Here is an 18,533-nt window from a genome sequence, read left to right as displayed (position 1 = left end):
CAGCCGGATCACCGCCCAGACGAACTGTGGAGGAGGGAGCCTGAAATGAGAGCTCCTTCAGAGAGAGATAGAACAGGCAGGAAGTCCCTCCTCACTAGGCGGAAACAAGAGGGTCAACTCCCTTCGCCGCCAACCCGGGGTGTCACTCAGAAAGTTTCCCCCAATTCGAGTCACCGGCGTTTATCTTACTACAGTACTTTACAGGAGTAGCTGTACAGTACCGGGGCGTAATTTGTCTCCAGGCTGATGCACTCTTGACTTCCCCGGGCTAACACTTTTACCGGGAGCTGTTCAAATGGAATAATCCCACTCTCTGTGTGGATTTTAAACGGTCCAGTTTCGTGTCAAAATAGATATCGGAAAAACCTCTCTCTGCTAGTTCATAATCTGAAGAATATACTAACTCCACCGCCCTGGCGCTGAGCCAATCAGAGGCGTTAATCTTATTAGTCGGTAGAGTGGATGTGGACTCGACTCACGGCGCGTCTCGATGCCAGCCTGTCATACGTGATTGGCATTTTGGCACCGGCAGGAGAGAACAGAAGTCAACGCTTTTTGTGAACCGGCTGGGTTCAAATCTAGGTCGTCGTCGTCGACTGCACGGCACGAGACTGCGGTAGCTGACTGAGCTGAAGTCTTAGGTGTGACCCCGGCTGGATTTGAACCTGTGTGTCTCTTGCGAGTCACAAGTCAGAGTTAGCCAACTGAGCTGGAGCCTCGGCATTAGCCTTGAGGAACTAGCGCCTACATGTCTGAGACAAGGTTAGTCGTCACACGCGGGTTCGAGGTGCACCCAACCACCTCTGCGACACTAGATTTTTGTTCGTTTGTAAACAAGTAAAGTACTGCACCTTACTTCTAGAGGTCTCTGGCGTCTGGCTCGAATTTAAGCGAGCCTTCGTCTGATTGATTGATTGATTGAAAACTTTATTAGAAGATTTGCAGAAGTAGGTACATGAAAGTACATATTACATACAAGGTCAACTAACAGGATAAAAACCCAAGAAAGCCACTGGCTTATTTCAATTGGGGTCCTTGTAGGAACTCTGTGCATGTTTCAGCAGCTGCTTTGTATTTGATTTGAAACATCTTTCAATCTTCTTTTTATTTGCCTCAAGAACTCTCTCAAGGCAGCTATCCGTGGCGTGCCATAAATTACAGAGCCGCCGGAGGGTCTTTCAGAGGGGACAGAGGAATATTCCTAACCACTGTTACTCTGTTTGGCTTGTCCAGTGTCGGCTCTCAGTAGTACACGTGCGCCTGCATATAGATTCCAGCTCCCTGTGTTGCGCTCAGTTGATCTCACCCCCTAACCCCCGAGTCGAATTAGAACCATCTGCCGTGCCAGACAGTTGCGAAAACTAGATCAACACATCATCTACTGACTGAGATGGCCGTATAAACATCCTTTAGAAGTTCTGTGAAGAAATCTGTATTATCGTTGATGGAAGCGAGTGCATGCAGCTTGTACTGAAAAGCAGCCTAGCTGTATGGGGTATTAATAAACATTCAAAGATCTCAGCACACACATCAATAATGCATGGATGCTCCCTGACCTATTGTACTGTACTGCATCTTGAAATTTCTACTTATTATCATCTGTGTTTACTGGAACGGCCTACCAATAATATGCGTGATGCTATATTATCGCCTGAGGTGAATATGACTTTGCTTCATCCTAATTATTCACAGAAGACTTATTAGAACAGCCAAAGAATAGATCAACACTTGCTGTGCAATACACACAGTTAGTTTTGTTATTAGATAGTCAACAGAGGTGATCTTATGTGACTGCTAGCCTAGTATGCTAACACTCCCTCTCTCTCCTTGTACATACTTTTAAAAACACCACCTCTCTTCAAGACATCCAGTAAAAAAAAAAAATAAAAAAAAAAAGAACCGGGCCCCGTTGTCATGGAAACCATTCACTCTCCTCTCTTCTCTTCACCTCTCTCTCCCTCCCTCCCTCCCTCCCTCTCTCTCTCTCTCTGTGTTGAAACGCTGCTTGGCAAGCAAAGCGCGACCCCATCCCTTAGCTCGATGTCGCGCATAGATTTTGTAAAGAATTCCAGGCTAAAAGGCTAAAGGTGGCCATTTAGATACCTCGCCAGCACCCGCCTCCAGCCTTCAGTTCGCCCTGCCTCTCCTTATCTACACCAGGAGCATAAAAGTAATATTGGTGCAAATTCACTGAAGATTCAATCTGCTATAAAAGCTGGGAGGAGGGGGGCGGGCATGGGAAACCATCACACTCTGTTGTGTGTGAGTGTATGTACACATGCAGTGTGTGTGTGTCTCTGTGTGTGTGTGTGTGTGTGTGTGTGTGCGTGTGTGTGTGTGTGTGTGTGTGTGTGTGTGCGTAGTGCATTTCAGTGCACTGGGTACTAAAAGGAAACCCATTATACCTAATTAAAATCGCTTCAAACCCGCTGCATGTGTTAACCGAGTTCTGTTAACGCTGCATTACCAATAAGGGGACATGAAGTATTAATGGTGGAGAGAGGATTTTAAGGCGTAAGCTGCATTTTTGTCTCTTAGCTGAGCAAAAAACTCTCTGTAAACCGTGTCTTTCCATTAATCATATAATTAGACCAACTGACATTTCTGAATTCCAGTTGTTTGCTACGGCAAGCACCCCGGGTCAATCAATGCCGTTTTGTAAATGCAATGATCTCTACGGCAAGAGGCCCATCATTCACCCAAGTGTGCATTTGATATACCGTTCCTCATTCCATGCATTACAATGAGCCCGTCCTCCAATTTCTACCTGTAATGGCCTTTTCTATCAGCCCGGTTTCTATCAACAACACGAGTTCTAACTAAGTTCACTTTAATTCAACCTTCACTTCATTTGCATCAATTCACCTTGCGCTGGGTTACTCACGGTAGTTGACATGCTTCTCCTTGATGTTGTTGGTGCTTGAGGATGAATGAGTAGGCGTGTATGTTTGTAGCTGGAAATACTAGGCTAATGCCATGATACACAGCAGGTGGTATGCACGACAAAGTAAAGGATATGTTGCGACAACCCAACCAAATGAAAGCAATCCTAAAGGGACTTCCTTCCTTTCCAAACTAAATGAAATTTCAAGCAAACATTTGTTGAAAAAACTATTCCAGCTCGGGTGTCCTACAGGTAAGCATGCACCTGTCTTCACCTGGCGAATGCTGATGACATCATCCAGGGGTGCCCTTACCTAGCCTAAATGTGTCATACAGCTGACCACTAGGGAGAAACCACGAGCTGAAACATCTTAATACTTCATGGAATACACTTTTATACTTTGTCTCCTACGCCACGCACTCTGGGTCAACCGGTGCCATTTTGTAAATGCCGGATCTCTATGGAAACACGCATCCTTCATCCACTCCTCAATCCATGCATTACAATGCAGAGCCCGTCCTACGATGTCTACCTCCACCGGCCGCCCCTGCAGTGAAGTAACAACACACCTTGTAAGGCGCAAGACCTCGGACCATTACCATAATCATCATCAGCAGCCTTTGTTCTTCAGAAGCAGAAACTAACCACCTCCACTTGGCCTTCGTGACCCCGCTCTGCGCTAAGCTTTCATAATTAATAACAACGGTCTTCATGAACATTAACCTTTGCAGACGCTGTCACGCAGTTATATACAGTAGAGTAGCCTGTGGTGTGTGCATGTGTGTGTGTGTGTGTGTGTGTGTTGGACTTCTGTGGCTCAGGTGGTAGAACATGGAGCTAACAACACTTTCAGAACTTTTCAGAAGGTTGTGACAGGAAAAATGTATGCACTCACTGCAATGTAAGTTGGTTTGAATAAAAGCATTAGCTAAATAGTGTATATAGGTTAGCGTTATATACTGTATAAAGTTATATAAATATAATTATACATACATATGTATATATATATATATATATATATATATACTGTATGTGTATATGTGTGTGTACATTAAATATACTATTACTATTACTATACTATTAAATATGTGAGTTAAAGGCTGTATGTGTGTTGGTGATGAAGGGAACCTATTACCAGACACTTTTATCCAAACGACTTACAATTAGAGATTACAGAGACAGTCTCCCTGGAGTAACTTAGGGCGAAGTGCCGTACTTAAGGGCACACTAGTGGGATTTGAACTCATGACCTTCTGATCACCAGTCCAACTCACTATCCACCAGGCCACCACCACCACCACCACTACTCCCACACCCAAGTTCAGTTCTCACCCCAAGGTCTACCACTGTACGTGATGATCGCATTACTTCCTATAACTGGAGATTTGTCGGCTCACAGCTAGAGTTGCCTTCCAGCGTGTTCTGTGGGGAAGACAAGCCTCTGCCACAGCAAATACTGCACAGAGAACTCAGGCCCCAGGCCCGGGCTTGATCAGTTCAGCCTCCGGAGAGATATCGCCTCTGACGCACAGTAGCTCAGCTCCCGGCTCTCAGCTCCACGCGTCATATAGGGTGGGAAGTCAAACATGCCACTGGGTGAAGTTGATTTCACACTTCAAATAAGGTTAGGGCGTATATCGTACTGTAGGCCGACGTGCGCTACTTCTTCTGCTGTAACCTTATTGAGAGACCCGAGCTTTCCTAGAACTGGAACGCCGAGTGAAATCCTTTTTTTTTCGCAGGAAGTAGGAAACATGTATTGGATGAGGGATGAGGGAAGCCTTGCCACACTTCAAACCAATCGAGTCCATACCTCACGTCTTCATCCACTAGATGAACCAGCTCCATACCTCACACCTTCATCCGCTAGATGAACCAACTACATACCTCACACCTTCATCCAGTACCAACTACATACCTCATACCTTCATCCACTAGATGAACCAGCTACATACCTCACATCTTCATCCACTAGATGAACCAGCTACATACCTCACATCTTCATCCACTAGATGAACCAACTACATACCTCACATCTTCATCCACTAGATGAACCAACTACATACCTCACATCTTCATCCACTAGATGAACCAGCTACATACCTCACATCTTCATCCACTAGATGAACCAACTACATACCTCACACCTTCATCCACTAGATGAACCAACTACATACCTCACATCTTCATCCACTAGATGAACCAACTACATACCTCACATCTTCATCCACTAGATGAATTCTCCCATCACTCCGTCCAACCACATCGGCCAATGACTCTCAGTATCACCTCCTCCCCCCAGCCCCTGTGGATAACCCAAATTAACCTTTGCACTACTGCTGGTTTGCACACGCCCCTGGTCAATGTGAACACTCATTTACCCTTTTGCACTACTGCTGTTTACAAATACTGCCTTTGCACCTACCATATTTTTGCACATTGCACATACCTCTGTTTGATGTAGCCTCTATTTAATACATCTGTACATACCGCACTGTACATAAGATGCCGTAACTGTACATAGCTCATAACTGTTTATACCTCAAACTAACGTACTTGCCATACTGTACCTATCACTATCATGTTTTTATATCATGTTTTATAACACTCTTTTCACTTCTGTTTAGATGCTAAATTGCATTTCGTTGTCTGGTACTTGTACTCAATGTGAATAAAGTTGAATCTAATCTAATCCAATCTAATCTACTCAAACATTCTCCAGACCCCCAAAGGACTTTTAATGTGGAGGTCTGGCTATGCGAGACGACTTCTTCTGGTACCAGACGTGGCCTGGCTTCATTAAGCCAATGGAAAGAGCATCGGAAACGGACGATGCGTAGCCATTGGCTTTACCTCGCATCAATCATCAAACCCCAGCACACCCCGTCCCCCCAGCTACCCTCCCCCAGCTGTGTGATTCGCTGAAAATAATAACAAATACTTTACTCAGAAAATTCACTCCTACTAAGGCCAGGTTTGAGTCGTTGTTATTCCACTTGCAAACTGCACATAATACCAGTCAGACTACTGTAAGTAGTGGGTACATGACGGTACTTGGCCTTTCCCACAAATCTCTTACGTGACTTGCAGACTCAATAAATGTTGTGGATGTGTCATTTATCTCTCTCTTGGCTCTCTAATGTGTGGGAAAGAGTTAAAATATTGGTATCTATAAACGTGTGGCTTCAATTTAACCTTTAAAACCATGAAAAGACATATAGAGCGCAACAAATCTGAGGAAAACGTTTATGCCAGTGCAAACTGCTACCTTAGCCATAACACCTAATTTATTGCTAAAGGTTAATTGCCGTTCCGCTTTCAACAAGCAACTGGATCTCAATGGAAACTGCTGTCACTCACCGACTAGGCCTCCTGGCAAACGCTGGTGTTTATGATTCATGCTGACACACATATTTGATTTTGTCTAAAATATGCAGTTTGTGTTACGGTAGGGGGGGAAAAGTTTTTTGTGTGAGGAATATGCAATTGCATCGAACTCCCCCATGTGGATTTTCATTAAAAGTCTGCTTTACTGGTGTGAGTTTCAGTATGTGTTAAATAACATGTGAAATGAATTCTATTAGTATGCAGCACTTCTACTTCATAGGCACTGTGTATTCTCTCATTTGTTGTCAATAATTCATAGACATCCAATTAGTCTTGAGTGCTTTACAAGCTGCATGTCTTGTAGTGTAAATTGTGTGTACTTTTTGTGGAAATTAATCATTGTTGTGTGATTCTTTATGGTGTTGAGGTTAGGTTGCAATAGCCTGATACTGTACAACCCTAGCTGCTGCTCACCTACACGTAAGATCTCTGCACATCAACCACACACACACACACACACACACACACGCATGCACGCACGCACGCACGCACACACACACACACACACACACTCGCTCTCTTCTATCACACACACACAGACACACACAGACACACACACACACACACTCTCCTTTCACCCACCCACCCACACACACACACACACACACACACTCTCCTTTCACCCACCCACCCACCCACACACACACACACACACACACACACACACACACACACACACACACACACACACACACATACACTTACATACACTTACAGTACAATCACTACTATCACTGCTGCTGTTTATTACTGTATTGTGTTGCTCACTTCATCTAACAGTTAGTCTAGTGTTATTATTATATTATTTATTATTATTATTATTATTATTAATAATAATAATAATCATAGTTGCACTATGGAGAGGAAGCTGGCCAAGTAAGCATTTCCTTGTACAATTTAGAACTGCATCCTGTGCATATGACCAATACATTTTGACCTGACATCTATTGGCATGTAATTGTGTTCCCCCTATCTCCCATCTTGTTGAAGTCCAATTGGATTTTAGCTTCATTACAACAGCTGTGAATACTTAGTAGTCTAATTAAACCACTGTGATATGACCAGTAGAAGCAATAACCTTAGCTAAATGCTAACTGCATTATGCTAAATGTATTCATTTAAGTGCTAAATGTGACCTTATCCAAATGCTAATTGTCTTCATTTAGCTAACCGAATTAGCTGAACACTGACGATGACCCTATCCATTCTACAACTACGAGGTACATACTGAGGGTCTGGATTCAGTTTGTTGGGTTCAGTCACAGAAGCAGCACTGGTACAAGAGTGGGATGTTATAAACAAAGGCAGAAGAAAATACCAGACCACTGTTCAAACATAGCGGCGGTGGTTTGGAAACGAGCTCTCAGGAGGAGTAGCCCTGCCTCTGACCTCCAGCTCAGCTGTACCGGAGCCCTCGTACCACAAGGACGTCCTCTTGGTAGATGCTAAACTGCATTTCGTTGTCTGGTATTTGTACTCTGCAATGACAATAAAGTGGAATCTAATAATGGTTTACGAAAGGTCGCCGGTTCAAACCTCACCAGTGACACAACAAGCACGCAAGCTGGTTCTTAACATTTTTACATTCAGCAGACACTTTTTATCCAAAGCGACTTACAACAAGTACAATTTTGTCGACAAGTAAGTGAATCATCTATCCATCAGTCATCGTGAGGAAAAATGTATTCCAGGACCAGGTGCAGTCGCCATGGTGACCAAAACAACATCTGAATACCACGATGCCCCATGGTCCCATAACTGAAATCATACATGCTTTTACCATGTAATAACTCATTATACATGCTATTACCATGTAGTAACTCATTATACATGCTATTATTACCATGTAATAATTCATTAAGACACTATGTAAAATAAGCCATTGTTAATATTGTTGATAGAGTACTTACAGTGTTACTACACAGCTATAGGAGCACGATTAGTGATAATATAATATTAATATATGCCATTTAGCTGACGCTTTTATCCAAAGTGACTTACACTGCAGTGAGTGCATACATGTTCAGTATATATGGTCCCAGTGGGAAACAAACTCACAATGAGGACCTCACAAATACGCTAACTACTGTATTGTTATTCAACTCCCACCCAAACGTTTATTTCCCAGGCACACTACATCTCACACAGCCAAGACTGTGTCAAGTGTCAACACAACACCAACGACACAGCCAAGCAGGGTTTGTGAGGCGCGAGGAAACAACTGTCACAACAACTTCAGCGAGCCTTTAAACTTCCCTGCCGAGAGCCCCACCGCAGCCCACCTCCTGGCCGGCTGTACTGAAGCTACTGTCGTGTCAGGTGCCTGCGCTCCTAAAAGGCTTCTGGGTTAGAAGTGACACTGTCAGATCCAGAACCCTGGACCACGGCCAGAGACAAACAAAGGGAACGCCTGGCCAGCACATTTCAGAGTTCCCTTTAGTTTCAAACCGTCCCAAACTGACATGAGGGGGAAGTTGCCCCTAAAGACTGATTTAGGGTTTGTATTTTTTGGGTTACTGATTTTAGCGCCATGCAATCAACTTGTCCGTCAATTGGGATTTTGTGTTTTTGCTCTAGGCACAGGGGTCAGCCATATCCAGGCACCCCTGGAGCAACTAGGGGTTAAGTGCTTTGCTCAATGCCACATGCAAACTCCCTCCTGAGGCGGGGTGCGAACCAGAGACCTTCCGATTGCTAGACGGCCTTTCTAACCTCTAGGCTACCGCCACCCCGATTGTTGTCCTCCCTCACACACCCCCAGATGGGTAAGGTTAGGATTGGGGGGGAGTAAACCGAGATGCGGGATGACCTGGCCTGGAAGGACAACACAAAAGGCACCATCAAGAGGGTACAACAGCGGCTATACACCCTGAGATGCCTCAGGAAAGAACACAACAAGCAGGAGATACTGGTGGCCTTCTACCACGGCGCAGTGGAGAGCATCCTCACCTACGGCATCTGCAACTGGTTCCACAGCTGCACAACAGCGGAGAGAAACGCGCTACAGAGAGTCGTGAGAACAGCACAGAAGATCACCGGCACCCCCCTCCCCTCTCTGGAAGAGCTGTACAACACACGCTGTCTCAGGAAGGCCTCCAAGATCTCCAGGGACCCGACCCACCCTGGACACGTACACTTTATCAGGCTGCCCTCGAATAGGAGGTACAGGACCCCGGCCGCTAAGACAAACAGACTGAAGAACTGCTTCTACCACTGGGCCGTCAAGTCCCTGAACACAGCAAAGGCCTAAGTTCTGGGCCCAGGACAGTCCGGACGGATTGTATGGCAGCTAGTGCTGAGGCACAAACATGTACATTTCAAGCCTGCAAACTGTGACACTTTAAAATAACGTGAAAAAATACTTTTGTGCAATATGACAGCCCTAGTTGACTATCTGTGCAGTATAGTACAGTGGATTGTGTACATAGCCTTTATTTATGTAAACCAGCTCCTTACCTTACCGTGTGATTTTGTGCTTTTTCTCAAATGTGAATTTTTTGTTTTCCCTTTCCTAACACCAGGGGAGCCACCCCTCCTAAATTTCGTTGTTTGGTACCTGTACTGTAGCAATGACAAATAAAGTCCATTCCATTCCATTCCATTCCAAATTCCACAACAAACAACAACAAAGACGTTCATGTCTTGTCGACGATGACAATCTTCTCTAGCCCATCATTTTTTAAAGCGCGCACACACACACACACGTCCTGACTGGCAGTATTATTCATTTTTGGAGAAGGACTCGACTGCATCAACTCTGAAAGCAAGAATCGGAGTCTGTGTAAAAAATCCTGGAGTTCTCCACCAGTTGTTAGTGGAATCAGCACCATGGACAGCTGCCAACATTATAAGCAGAACATCTAATGCTCTATGAAGTTGCCCTCCAAAAATCCTGCTCTATGTTCTGTTTAATGTTCCCAGCTCTCACATCCTCTCCTAATGGTTACATGTAGGATTAGAAATGTGTGGAGGAACAGGTGAATCTGATGATAGATCCGTGTCTACAGGGGAAGATTCAACACAGTAAAAAAAGAGAGCTACGTACTGTAAACCAGTTGGTCCTGTCACTAATATCAGCACCATGGACAGCAGCCAGAGACCCCAAAACACTCCAAAACATCCCAAAACAAGTCTAGCGGTTGTGTAACAATATATGTTGTTGTTGTCGTGTTGTTGTTGTTGTTGTTGTTGTTGTTGTTTTTTGTTGGGGAGAAAGTAAAGCTTATCAATTGGATAATATATACTCCACACAAACTACTATCGAACAGAAGAAACCAACAGCTATCCTAAAAATGGTAAACAGTACGTGAGCTTAGAATGATAAGGTTCTATCTCCGCTTAGGGCAGTTCAGAGATATTGAGCGTCAAAGTTTTTACATTCCATTATGTTTTTTTTTTTTTTAAATAACACCACACAGACATTAATAAACACCTAATGGATCAGATTATGTAAAAAACTCAATTTTGACCAAAAATTGAGATAGAACCTTATAATTCTAACGTCACGAGTAGTGATGTGCACCTGTTACAGTAGCACTTCCATGTAAACACACAGGGTTCTACAGCTGTAACCTGTTTATCTTGCATCTTCGGCCGTGCCGTTTGAATGGTCGCATACTCTTGCATTGCTTTGATTTGAGTGAAATAATAAATGACATTACAATACAATACGGCACAATACGGTAGCATGTAGTAGCATAATCATCATCTGCGGCCTGCTGTTTCATCCAGCGATGCTACTGATTACACACACACACACACACACACACACACACACGCACAGATGTTATCAATAATAAATCAATGTATACGCCGTTGTATTATATAACGTTTGTCTCAAATACGGCTGCTGTTTCGCTGAAGACGCTCGTTCCAACGAGGCGCATTTACAGCGTGTTTATCCACAGACGTGGACCGGTGGGAGAATGTCAATATGATCCGGGCCTGGTTGCATGCATGTCCACACTGAACGAACTCCTATCAGGTGTACCAGGCTATATTAAGTTAATCCTCCAGTTAAAATAAACCATTTAGATTTAGGAAACATGACAGGATGGCGGGATGGGTGACAGTGGCGTTCACACGGAAAGAAAGCGTGTATTCCAAAAACTCACCTAACACGAAAAAGGGGAGCTCGGTGTTTTCCAGATCGTCCACGACGACTATCTCCCCGGGAAAATCGTTCCTGACGGAGAACAGCAGCTTGGGCTCGGAGGCCGAGGGGCTGTGCATGATGCTCAGGTCGTTTTCTCTTAAAAACGGCAGAGCCGACACGGTGACACTCTTCATTTTGCACTCCATGTCTTGGGACTGGTCGTCGTCGTGCAAACCGTGTATGTCGCCGGCTTGGAAGCAGAGGATACAGGCGAGCGACACGAGCGATAATCTGGGCTCCATCATCGTGCCAGTCAGCATCACCAGCGCGGCTTCGTATCCCGGTCTGAGTCTCCCGTTCTGCGCACAAAGATCCGGGGTGTTTCGGTTGGGGAAATAAATAAACGCCTCTTTCTTTCTCACAAATCTCCATATGCATGCACCATCACATGGTTAAAGATTATGTTGTCTATCACTGTTGGATGGTTGCTATAGGGAGAAAAATCGGACACGGTTGCTTTGACCCTGTTAGGGGAATTGTCTTACATCAAGCCATGTGGAAAAGGTCTGGACCAGGAGCCCAATACTGCGCCATGGATGGGGGGCGGCTAAAGAAAGTGTTTCCACAAAACGTGTATCTATGTGTATTCTACAAAAACAACATGTATCTATTCGTCTAAATGGTATTGAATAAATGAATATCTTTATTACAGTTTCAGTCAAATATGAATTTATGGCTCTACCCATATGCAGTTCACTTAATGAGTCCCATGAATAAGTTATGTAACTTATCAGTCAGTTCATTATATTCATAGAATTTACATATTTCAATATCAGGTCAGATGATACCTATGTCCCTACCTATAGAATAAGTGTAAGAACACCAGCTCTCGCTCTCTCTCTCTCTCTCTCTCTCTCTCTCTCTCTCTCTCTCTCTCTCTCTCTCTCTCTCTCTCTCTCTCTCTCTCTCTCTCTCTCTCTCTCTCTCTCTCTCTCTCTCTCTCCATATTCTCAATAACATAAACTTATAGGTTATAGGTTTTATACACGTTATAGAAAACTTGGCTACCCACATTCTAAAGAGCACGGCATAAACATGCCCTTTGCTCTGTAATGCAACATTAAAAGTACACAATCGATAAATACCAGGACTGAAATAAACACTGCTTCACCCAAACTATCACAGACACATTCATTATTAATGGGGAGACTTGCAAGAGAGAGAGAGAGAGAGAGAGAGAGAGAGAGAGAGAGAAGAATCATCAATATATTAGGGGGGAAAGATAGAGATGGAAAGTTTGCACAAGTTTTGCAGTCCCTAAACACGTCTAGGAAGCAAGAGCAGAGGAAGAGAGAGACAGAGAGAGAGAGAGAGAGAGAGAGAGGAAAGAGAGATGGAGAGAGAGGGAGAGACATAGAGAGGGAGAGACAGGGAGAGAGAGAGAGAGAGAGAGAGAGAGAGAGAGAGAGAGTGAGAGAGAGACAGAGAGACACATAGAGATACAGAGAGAGAGAGAGAGAAAAAAAAGAGAGAGAGAGAGAGGGAAAGAGAGAGACTGTGCATCTGTTGAGACGAGGCTCTGAGAGCAGCAGGTGCAGGGAGCAGAGAGAAGGAGGGCTCAGAGTGTGATGTCTAAGAATGATCTCTCTGTGTAATCTTGAGCCCCATCCAGCTCTGACAGCCTCACTTTAGCAGCAAAACTGTATGGAGGTTTTGTGATTAAAGGTCCAGCAGACTCATCTCGGCTCTGACCTGCTCTGTAATTGAGCTGTGAGAGTGGTGGACGTCCATCCATCCATCCCTCCATCCATCCATCCATCCATCCGGGGTATTATAATTTTCACTAACAATTTACAACGTAACAGATGCCTTTATAAAGGGTTTATATAGGGGTTATAACACCGGAGGCTGGTGGAGGTAGAAATCGGAGGACGGGGCTCATTGTAATTCACGGAATGGAATGAGGAATGGTGTCACCCACGTGTGTTTGTTGCCATTCCCCGATCCTCATTCCGTCCCATGCTTTACAATGAGCCTGTCCTCCGATTTCTACCTCCACCAGCCTCCCCTGATATGAAGAGTTTATGTGCTAGTTGTTTGGTGCGTCAACCATCCCTGGGATGTGATGGCTTTCAGCTGCCTTTATAAAGGGGTCGTAGGGGGCGGGGATTGTAACAGTGTTCATTTCGGCAGGTTTTTTGGCGTTTTGTCTTGGTCTTTAGACGAAGAGGCACATTGGTTTTGGTCACATTTAGTCATTTCTGTCCTTCTTGGTTTTGGTCTAGTTTTGGTTGACGAAGACTGAAGGCATTTTGGTTTTGGTCTACAAAAACTCCAAAACATTTTAGCCGAGTTTTCGTCGATGACTAGGGCTAGACTAAAATGTTTGGGAGTTGTTGTGAACTGAAACTGCACTGGAATGTCAACTGGAACTGGACCGGAACTAAGAAGAATGAAGGTGACTGGGTGTGACTAGAACTGGAGTGCATCTTTGTCTAAAGACAAAAGACTAAATTACTAATAAGCCTGCCAAAATGAACACTGGATTGTACCCAAACACTAAGGAATTCTGCTATGCTCCATTGGTCCTTTACAAAAGTACTGTATGTAGATCAGGGGAGGCTGGCAGAGGTAGAAATCAGAGGACAGGCTCATTACAATGCATAAAATGGATTACTCCATAATCATCACGTTAATAAATGTAAAGTACATGGTCAATAATTGACTTTAATGTGGCCACCACACACTTATATTGTTAACTGTAATGTAAAGTTTGGTCGCATTGAAAGTTTTCCAACCCTTTATTTCTGGGTCTTATCCAAACAGCAGTTATTATCCCGCAGTTGACAGTTTGTTGGTTATTGCATACCCCCTGAGGTGAACACACATTAACTATTCATTTTTGTTTTATGTTTCTGCCTAAAACTCTGCGGCTTTCATTGATCCAGTTATTAAAGAGGATTTAGTTATTAAAATGAAAAGTCTCTCATCGGTGAAATGAATGAGGCACATGAAAAGATTCAAGGAGTTTCTGATTTGTGTGTTCGCTCTATTGAGCTTATTTTATTTTATTGTTCTCAAACAAAGTCACAAATATTGTCCCCCAACCCTCCATCCCTCCCATCCAAATCCTGTTTTTATTGTGTATGTTTATTGTCGTTCTTTCCGATTACGCTGTATTTCATTTGTTACTGGGTGCACCTGCGCTTCAACCTACTGTGCATAAATGAGTACCGCACTAACAAGGTTTATTTGTACGGCCATGAACAAGTATTGTGTTTGAAAAGTACATGCATAATCTGAACAGTTGTGGGAGCCTTTCTTAGCCTGTGCAGAGAGATGTACCTTCCCAGTTACCCTGAATAAGACTTTTTAAAATTTATTTAGTTTACTTTCTTTTATTTATTTATTATTGTTATTATATATTCATTCATTTTGTTCTGACCTGGTGAGGGTTTTATGTTTACTGTAATGTGTGACATTTGAGCAAGCAGACTGTTTGTGTTGTGTTTGTCTTGCAGTTGTTTTGTATAGGATGCTGTTGTTGTTGTTGTTGTTGTTGGGGGGTTTTCTGCAATACGACACTGTCATTCACAAGTGCTTTAACACTGTTGTCATTTTGTGTATAAAATGCAATAAACAAACAAAAAAAAGTACATGCATAATAACAAATGTCCTAAGAGTCCTGAAAATAAACAACATGGTAGAAATACCAGAACAATGTTAGATTTCCGATTGTTAACCCAGTCACTGCATTTTAATAAATCCTAGTGGTACTGTAATATATGAATATGTTATGGGCATCAATATTTCATACAGACATATAATGAGGCCTTTTTCAGCTGAATGTGTGAATATTGACGTGCCGTTTCCCTAAAGAATCACTCATATTTTGAGAAGCAACTGGAAAAGGAGGATGAAGACAAATCCAGTTACTGTACTGAGAATAGGTCAATGATGAGACAAACTTAAAACAATCTTCAAACAATTCCACAATCATGCTGATCATAGGATTTGGTGCACCTCATTTTTAGTCAAGTCTAATGACAAATCCCCATTTAAAAATGTTCACTGACAGAAACTGACAAAAGATTACACTCAAGTTGTTCAATAGACTTCTTTACCAGAATGAAACAATCTCATTTCAGAACTATTGAACTGACTATCTTTTGAAGTGTCTAATTGACTGAAAATCTTTGCTTTGTTGCGCTCTTAACACATTTCTGTTCTCCTAGAAATGCTCAAAAGGTAGTTTTTCTATTGCAGGCAAACTGGAATAAAGAGCTGAATATTAGCTAATTGTGAGTTCATTGTTTTGCAGAGTGTCCACATTGAAAATGGAAGCCTGCCAACTCTCTCTCTCTGTCACTCTCTCTCTCTCTCTTCCACCCCTCTCTCCCCTCCCACCTCTGCCTTTCTCTCTCTCTTTCTCTCTCTCTTCTGCCCCTCTCTCCCCTCCCACATCTGCTTTTCTCTCTCTCTCTCTCTCTCTTCCGCCCCTCTCTCCCCTCACACCTCTCTCTCTCTCTCTCTCTCTCTGCGTCTCATGAGACAGGTACCCTTGGACATTCTTTCTTACACGTCAACTTCACAAGACGAATTACGACGGGTTGCACCTGACACACGGCCCTCCCAGGATAGATTACCTGAATCGCCAAGCAACCCACGCACGGAACCTAGAGGGAGGGTGGACGACAGTGACTCTGTCCGTCCCCCCCTTCCTCCCCTTCCTCCCTCCCCCTTAAATGACACCACCCAAGCCTGACCTTCTAGTTATGGGCATGATCACCCCCGTGGGCCAGTAGCATCTGGCTAGGTAATGCATTGTTGGCATGTAAAACGATGGCACAAGATGCAGGAGAGATCAGAAGGCGTGTGTACCCTGGAGTTTGACCATCTGTGTCTGATTGGTTGTCATTAAGGGTTCTAATTTGGGGAGTGACTTGGGGATTAGCCAAACGAGGGCAGGAAATGTCATTACCCGGGTCCCTGTGAGACGTTGTGGACATATTTACATATTTATACACCTTAATTGTCTTTGCCTATTGCCGTGACATTGAGATGGAGGGAGGGAGGGAGAGAGAGAGAGAGAGAGAGAGAGAGAGAGAGAGAGAGAGAGAGAGAGAGAGAGAGAGAGAGAGTGTGAGCTTTGTGGTGGATATTCACACGAGCATGTTTTATGCCTTCGCCTATCACCCATTAGAGGGAAATAGCTCTGCAGCCTGTCTCTGTTTATTCGGTAGATTCAGAAGAAACGTACCGTTATTGATGCTAACGATAATAGCCTGGTTAATGACTGCTGTCGTCTGCACCTACCGACAACACCACCACCACGCAATGTTATTTTTAGACCTGTAATCTGTCGAGACATTAGTTGAAGACTCTCAACCACAAACCTCCAAAAAACACTGTCAGTTATGTTTGGAGAAAAATACATATTTGTCAGGATTTGTCTGATGAAAGAGGACGGCCGCAGCTCAGTTCCTAAGCGTTTAAATTCACAGTGGAATTAGGAGAAGCTATTGCTGCATTAGAGGTTTGAGAGACGTTTATGCAACTTCAGACAACAGAGGAGCTCTGAGCCCAAATAGAGCTTAAAGCTGACTGCATTCCTATTAATTCCAGACAGGAGAGACAAATGACTGTGAGAAGAACGTTCTAAAGCGGAGCCGGAAGCAGGTCCCTGTTCAGCTTGGATGTCTTACAGGAAGTCAGCCATTAGAGAGACGGTAACAAAGTAAAGTAACAAACAAACAATGACTACGCAAGCTGCCATAATCCCGTTTTTTCTTCTTCTGCTTGTCCGAGGCTGTACATTAGAAGATGTAACGAGTTCTAAAAATATGTAGAACATAGGGGGGTGGTGGGCGGTGTGTCCTCTTCTTACGTCTGTGTGGTGCTCTTGAAACGAACACAACAATAAAAGTATCCCTCAGAATTTCGACGAGCTGTCAACGGCTTCCATCAACACGCTAATGTTCGACAGATCTCCTATTTAATCCTTAATTTGTTTCAAGAGCGGGAGAGAGAGCGGCGGCACTGGCTCCGTCTATACGGAGAGTCTGAAATAGAATCCTTCTGTTGTCGCTACGTGCCCACACAAGACCTGACAGTAAATTGGTTAGCCTCTAATCTGTCAAACCATCTCCCTTTCCCGTCACGTGTGTTGCTGTGTAGCTCTCTGTACCATGAAACCCCCTACCACCTCTCCCTCTCTGATTACAGAGAGAGGGGGGGGGGGTAGGGGTAGGGGAGAGAGGGGGGGGGGGGTAGGGGAGAGAGGGGGGGGGGGAGAGAGAGGGGCGGTTAGGGGAGAGAGGGGGTTAGGGGAGAGAGAGGGGGGGGGGTAGGGGAGAGAGGGGGGTTAGGGGAGAGAGGGGGAGGAGTTAGGGAGAGAGGGGGAGGAGTTAGGGGAGAGAGAAGGGGGGTAGGGGAGAGAGAGGGGGCAAGGGAGAGAGAGGGGAGTTAGGGGAGAGAGAGGGGGAATGGGGAGAGAGAGGGGGAGTTAGGGGAGAGAGAGGGGGGCACAGGGAGAGAGAGGGGGGAGTTAGGGGAGAGAGGGGGGGTTTAGAGGAGAGAGAGGGGGGTAGGGGAGAGAGAGGGAGGGTAGGGGAGAGAGAGGGGTAGTTAGGGGAGAGAGAGGGGGGTTAGGGAGAGGAGGGAGGGTAGGGGAGAGAGAGGGGGAGTTAGGGGAGAGGGGGGGAGTTCAGGGAGAGAGAGGGGGGTAGGGGAGGGAGAGGAGGGCAAGTGAGGAGAGGGGGGCACGGGGAGAGAGAGGGGGCACGGGGAGAGAGAGGGGGAGTGAGGGGAGAGAGGGGGGGTTTAGAGGAGAGAGAGGGGGAGTTAGGGGAGAGGGGGGAGTTAGGGGAGAGGGGGGGAGTTAAGGGAGAGAGAGGGGGGTAGGGGAGAGAGAGGGGTAGTTAGGGGAAAGAGAGGGAGGGTAGGGGAGAGAGAGGGGTAGTTAGGGGAGGATAGACTTTGTTGTGTCTTTATCCACCGAGCAGTCTGGGAGAGCAGCAATGGGGCTCTCGGCTTGGCTGAGAGGATTTGACTTTTTGGATGTATTCCCTCAAAGAGGGAGAGAGGGAGAGAGGGAGAGAGAGAGAGAGAGAGGGAGAGAGGGAGAGAGAGAGAGAGGGAGAGAGGGAGAGAGAGAGAGAGAGAGAG

The 18,533-nt window shown here is 44.8% G+C and overlaps 1 protein-coding gene across 1 annotated transcript in view; it reads right to left on the bottom strand.

Moving 5' to 3' along the window:
• Positions 1-11,671, bottom strand: part of astn1 (astrotactin 1) — a gene marked incomplete at both ends in the record, with an annotated part of 161,393 nt that extends 149,722 nt beyond the window's left edge. The window contains one exon of the mRNA XM_080546888.1: positions 11,386-11,671. Within this exon, the coding sequence (XP_080403014.1) occupies positions 11,386-11,671 (286 nt within the window). The remainder of the gene's footprint in view (positions 1-11,385) is intronic.
• Between the last annotated feature and the right edge of the window lie 6,862 nt (positions 11,672-18,533).

Source organism: Nansenia antarctica (assembly GCF_963989245.1).
Source record: "Nansenia antarctica genome assembly, chromosome: 16".
NCBI classification, from domain to species: domain Eukaryota; kingdom Metazoa; phylum Chordata; class Actinopteri; order Argentiniformes; family Microstomatidae; genus Nansenia; species Nansenia antarctica.
The sequence above is the reverse complement of the archived record's forward strand: the minus strand, read 5'-3'. Positions and strand labels throughout refer to the sequence as shown.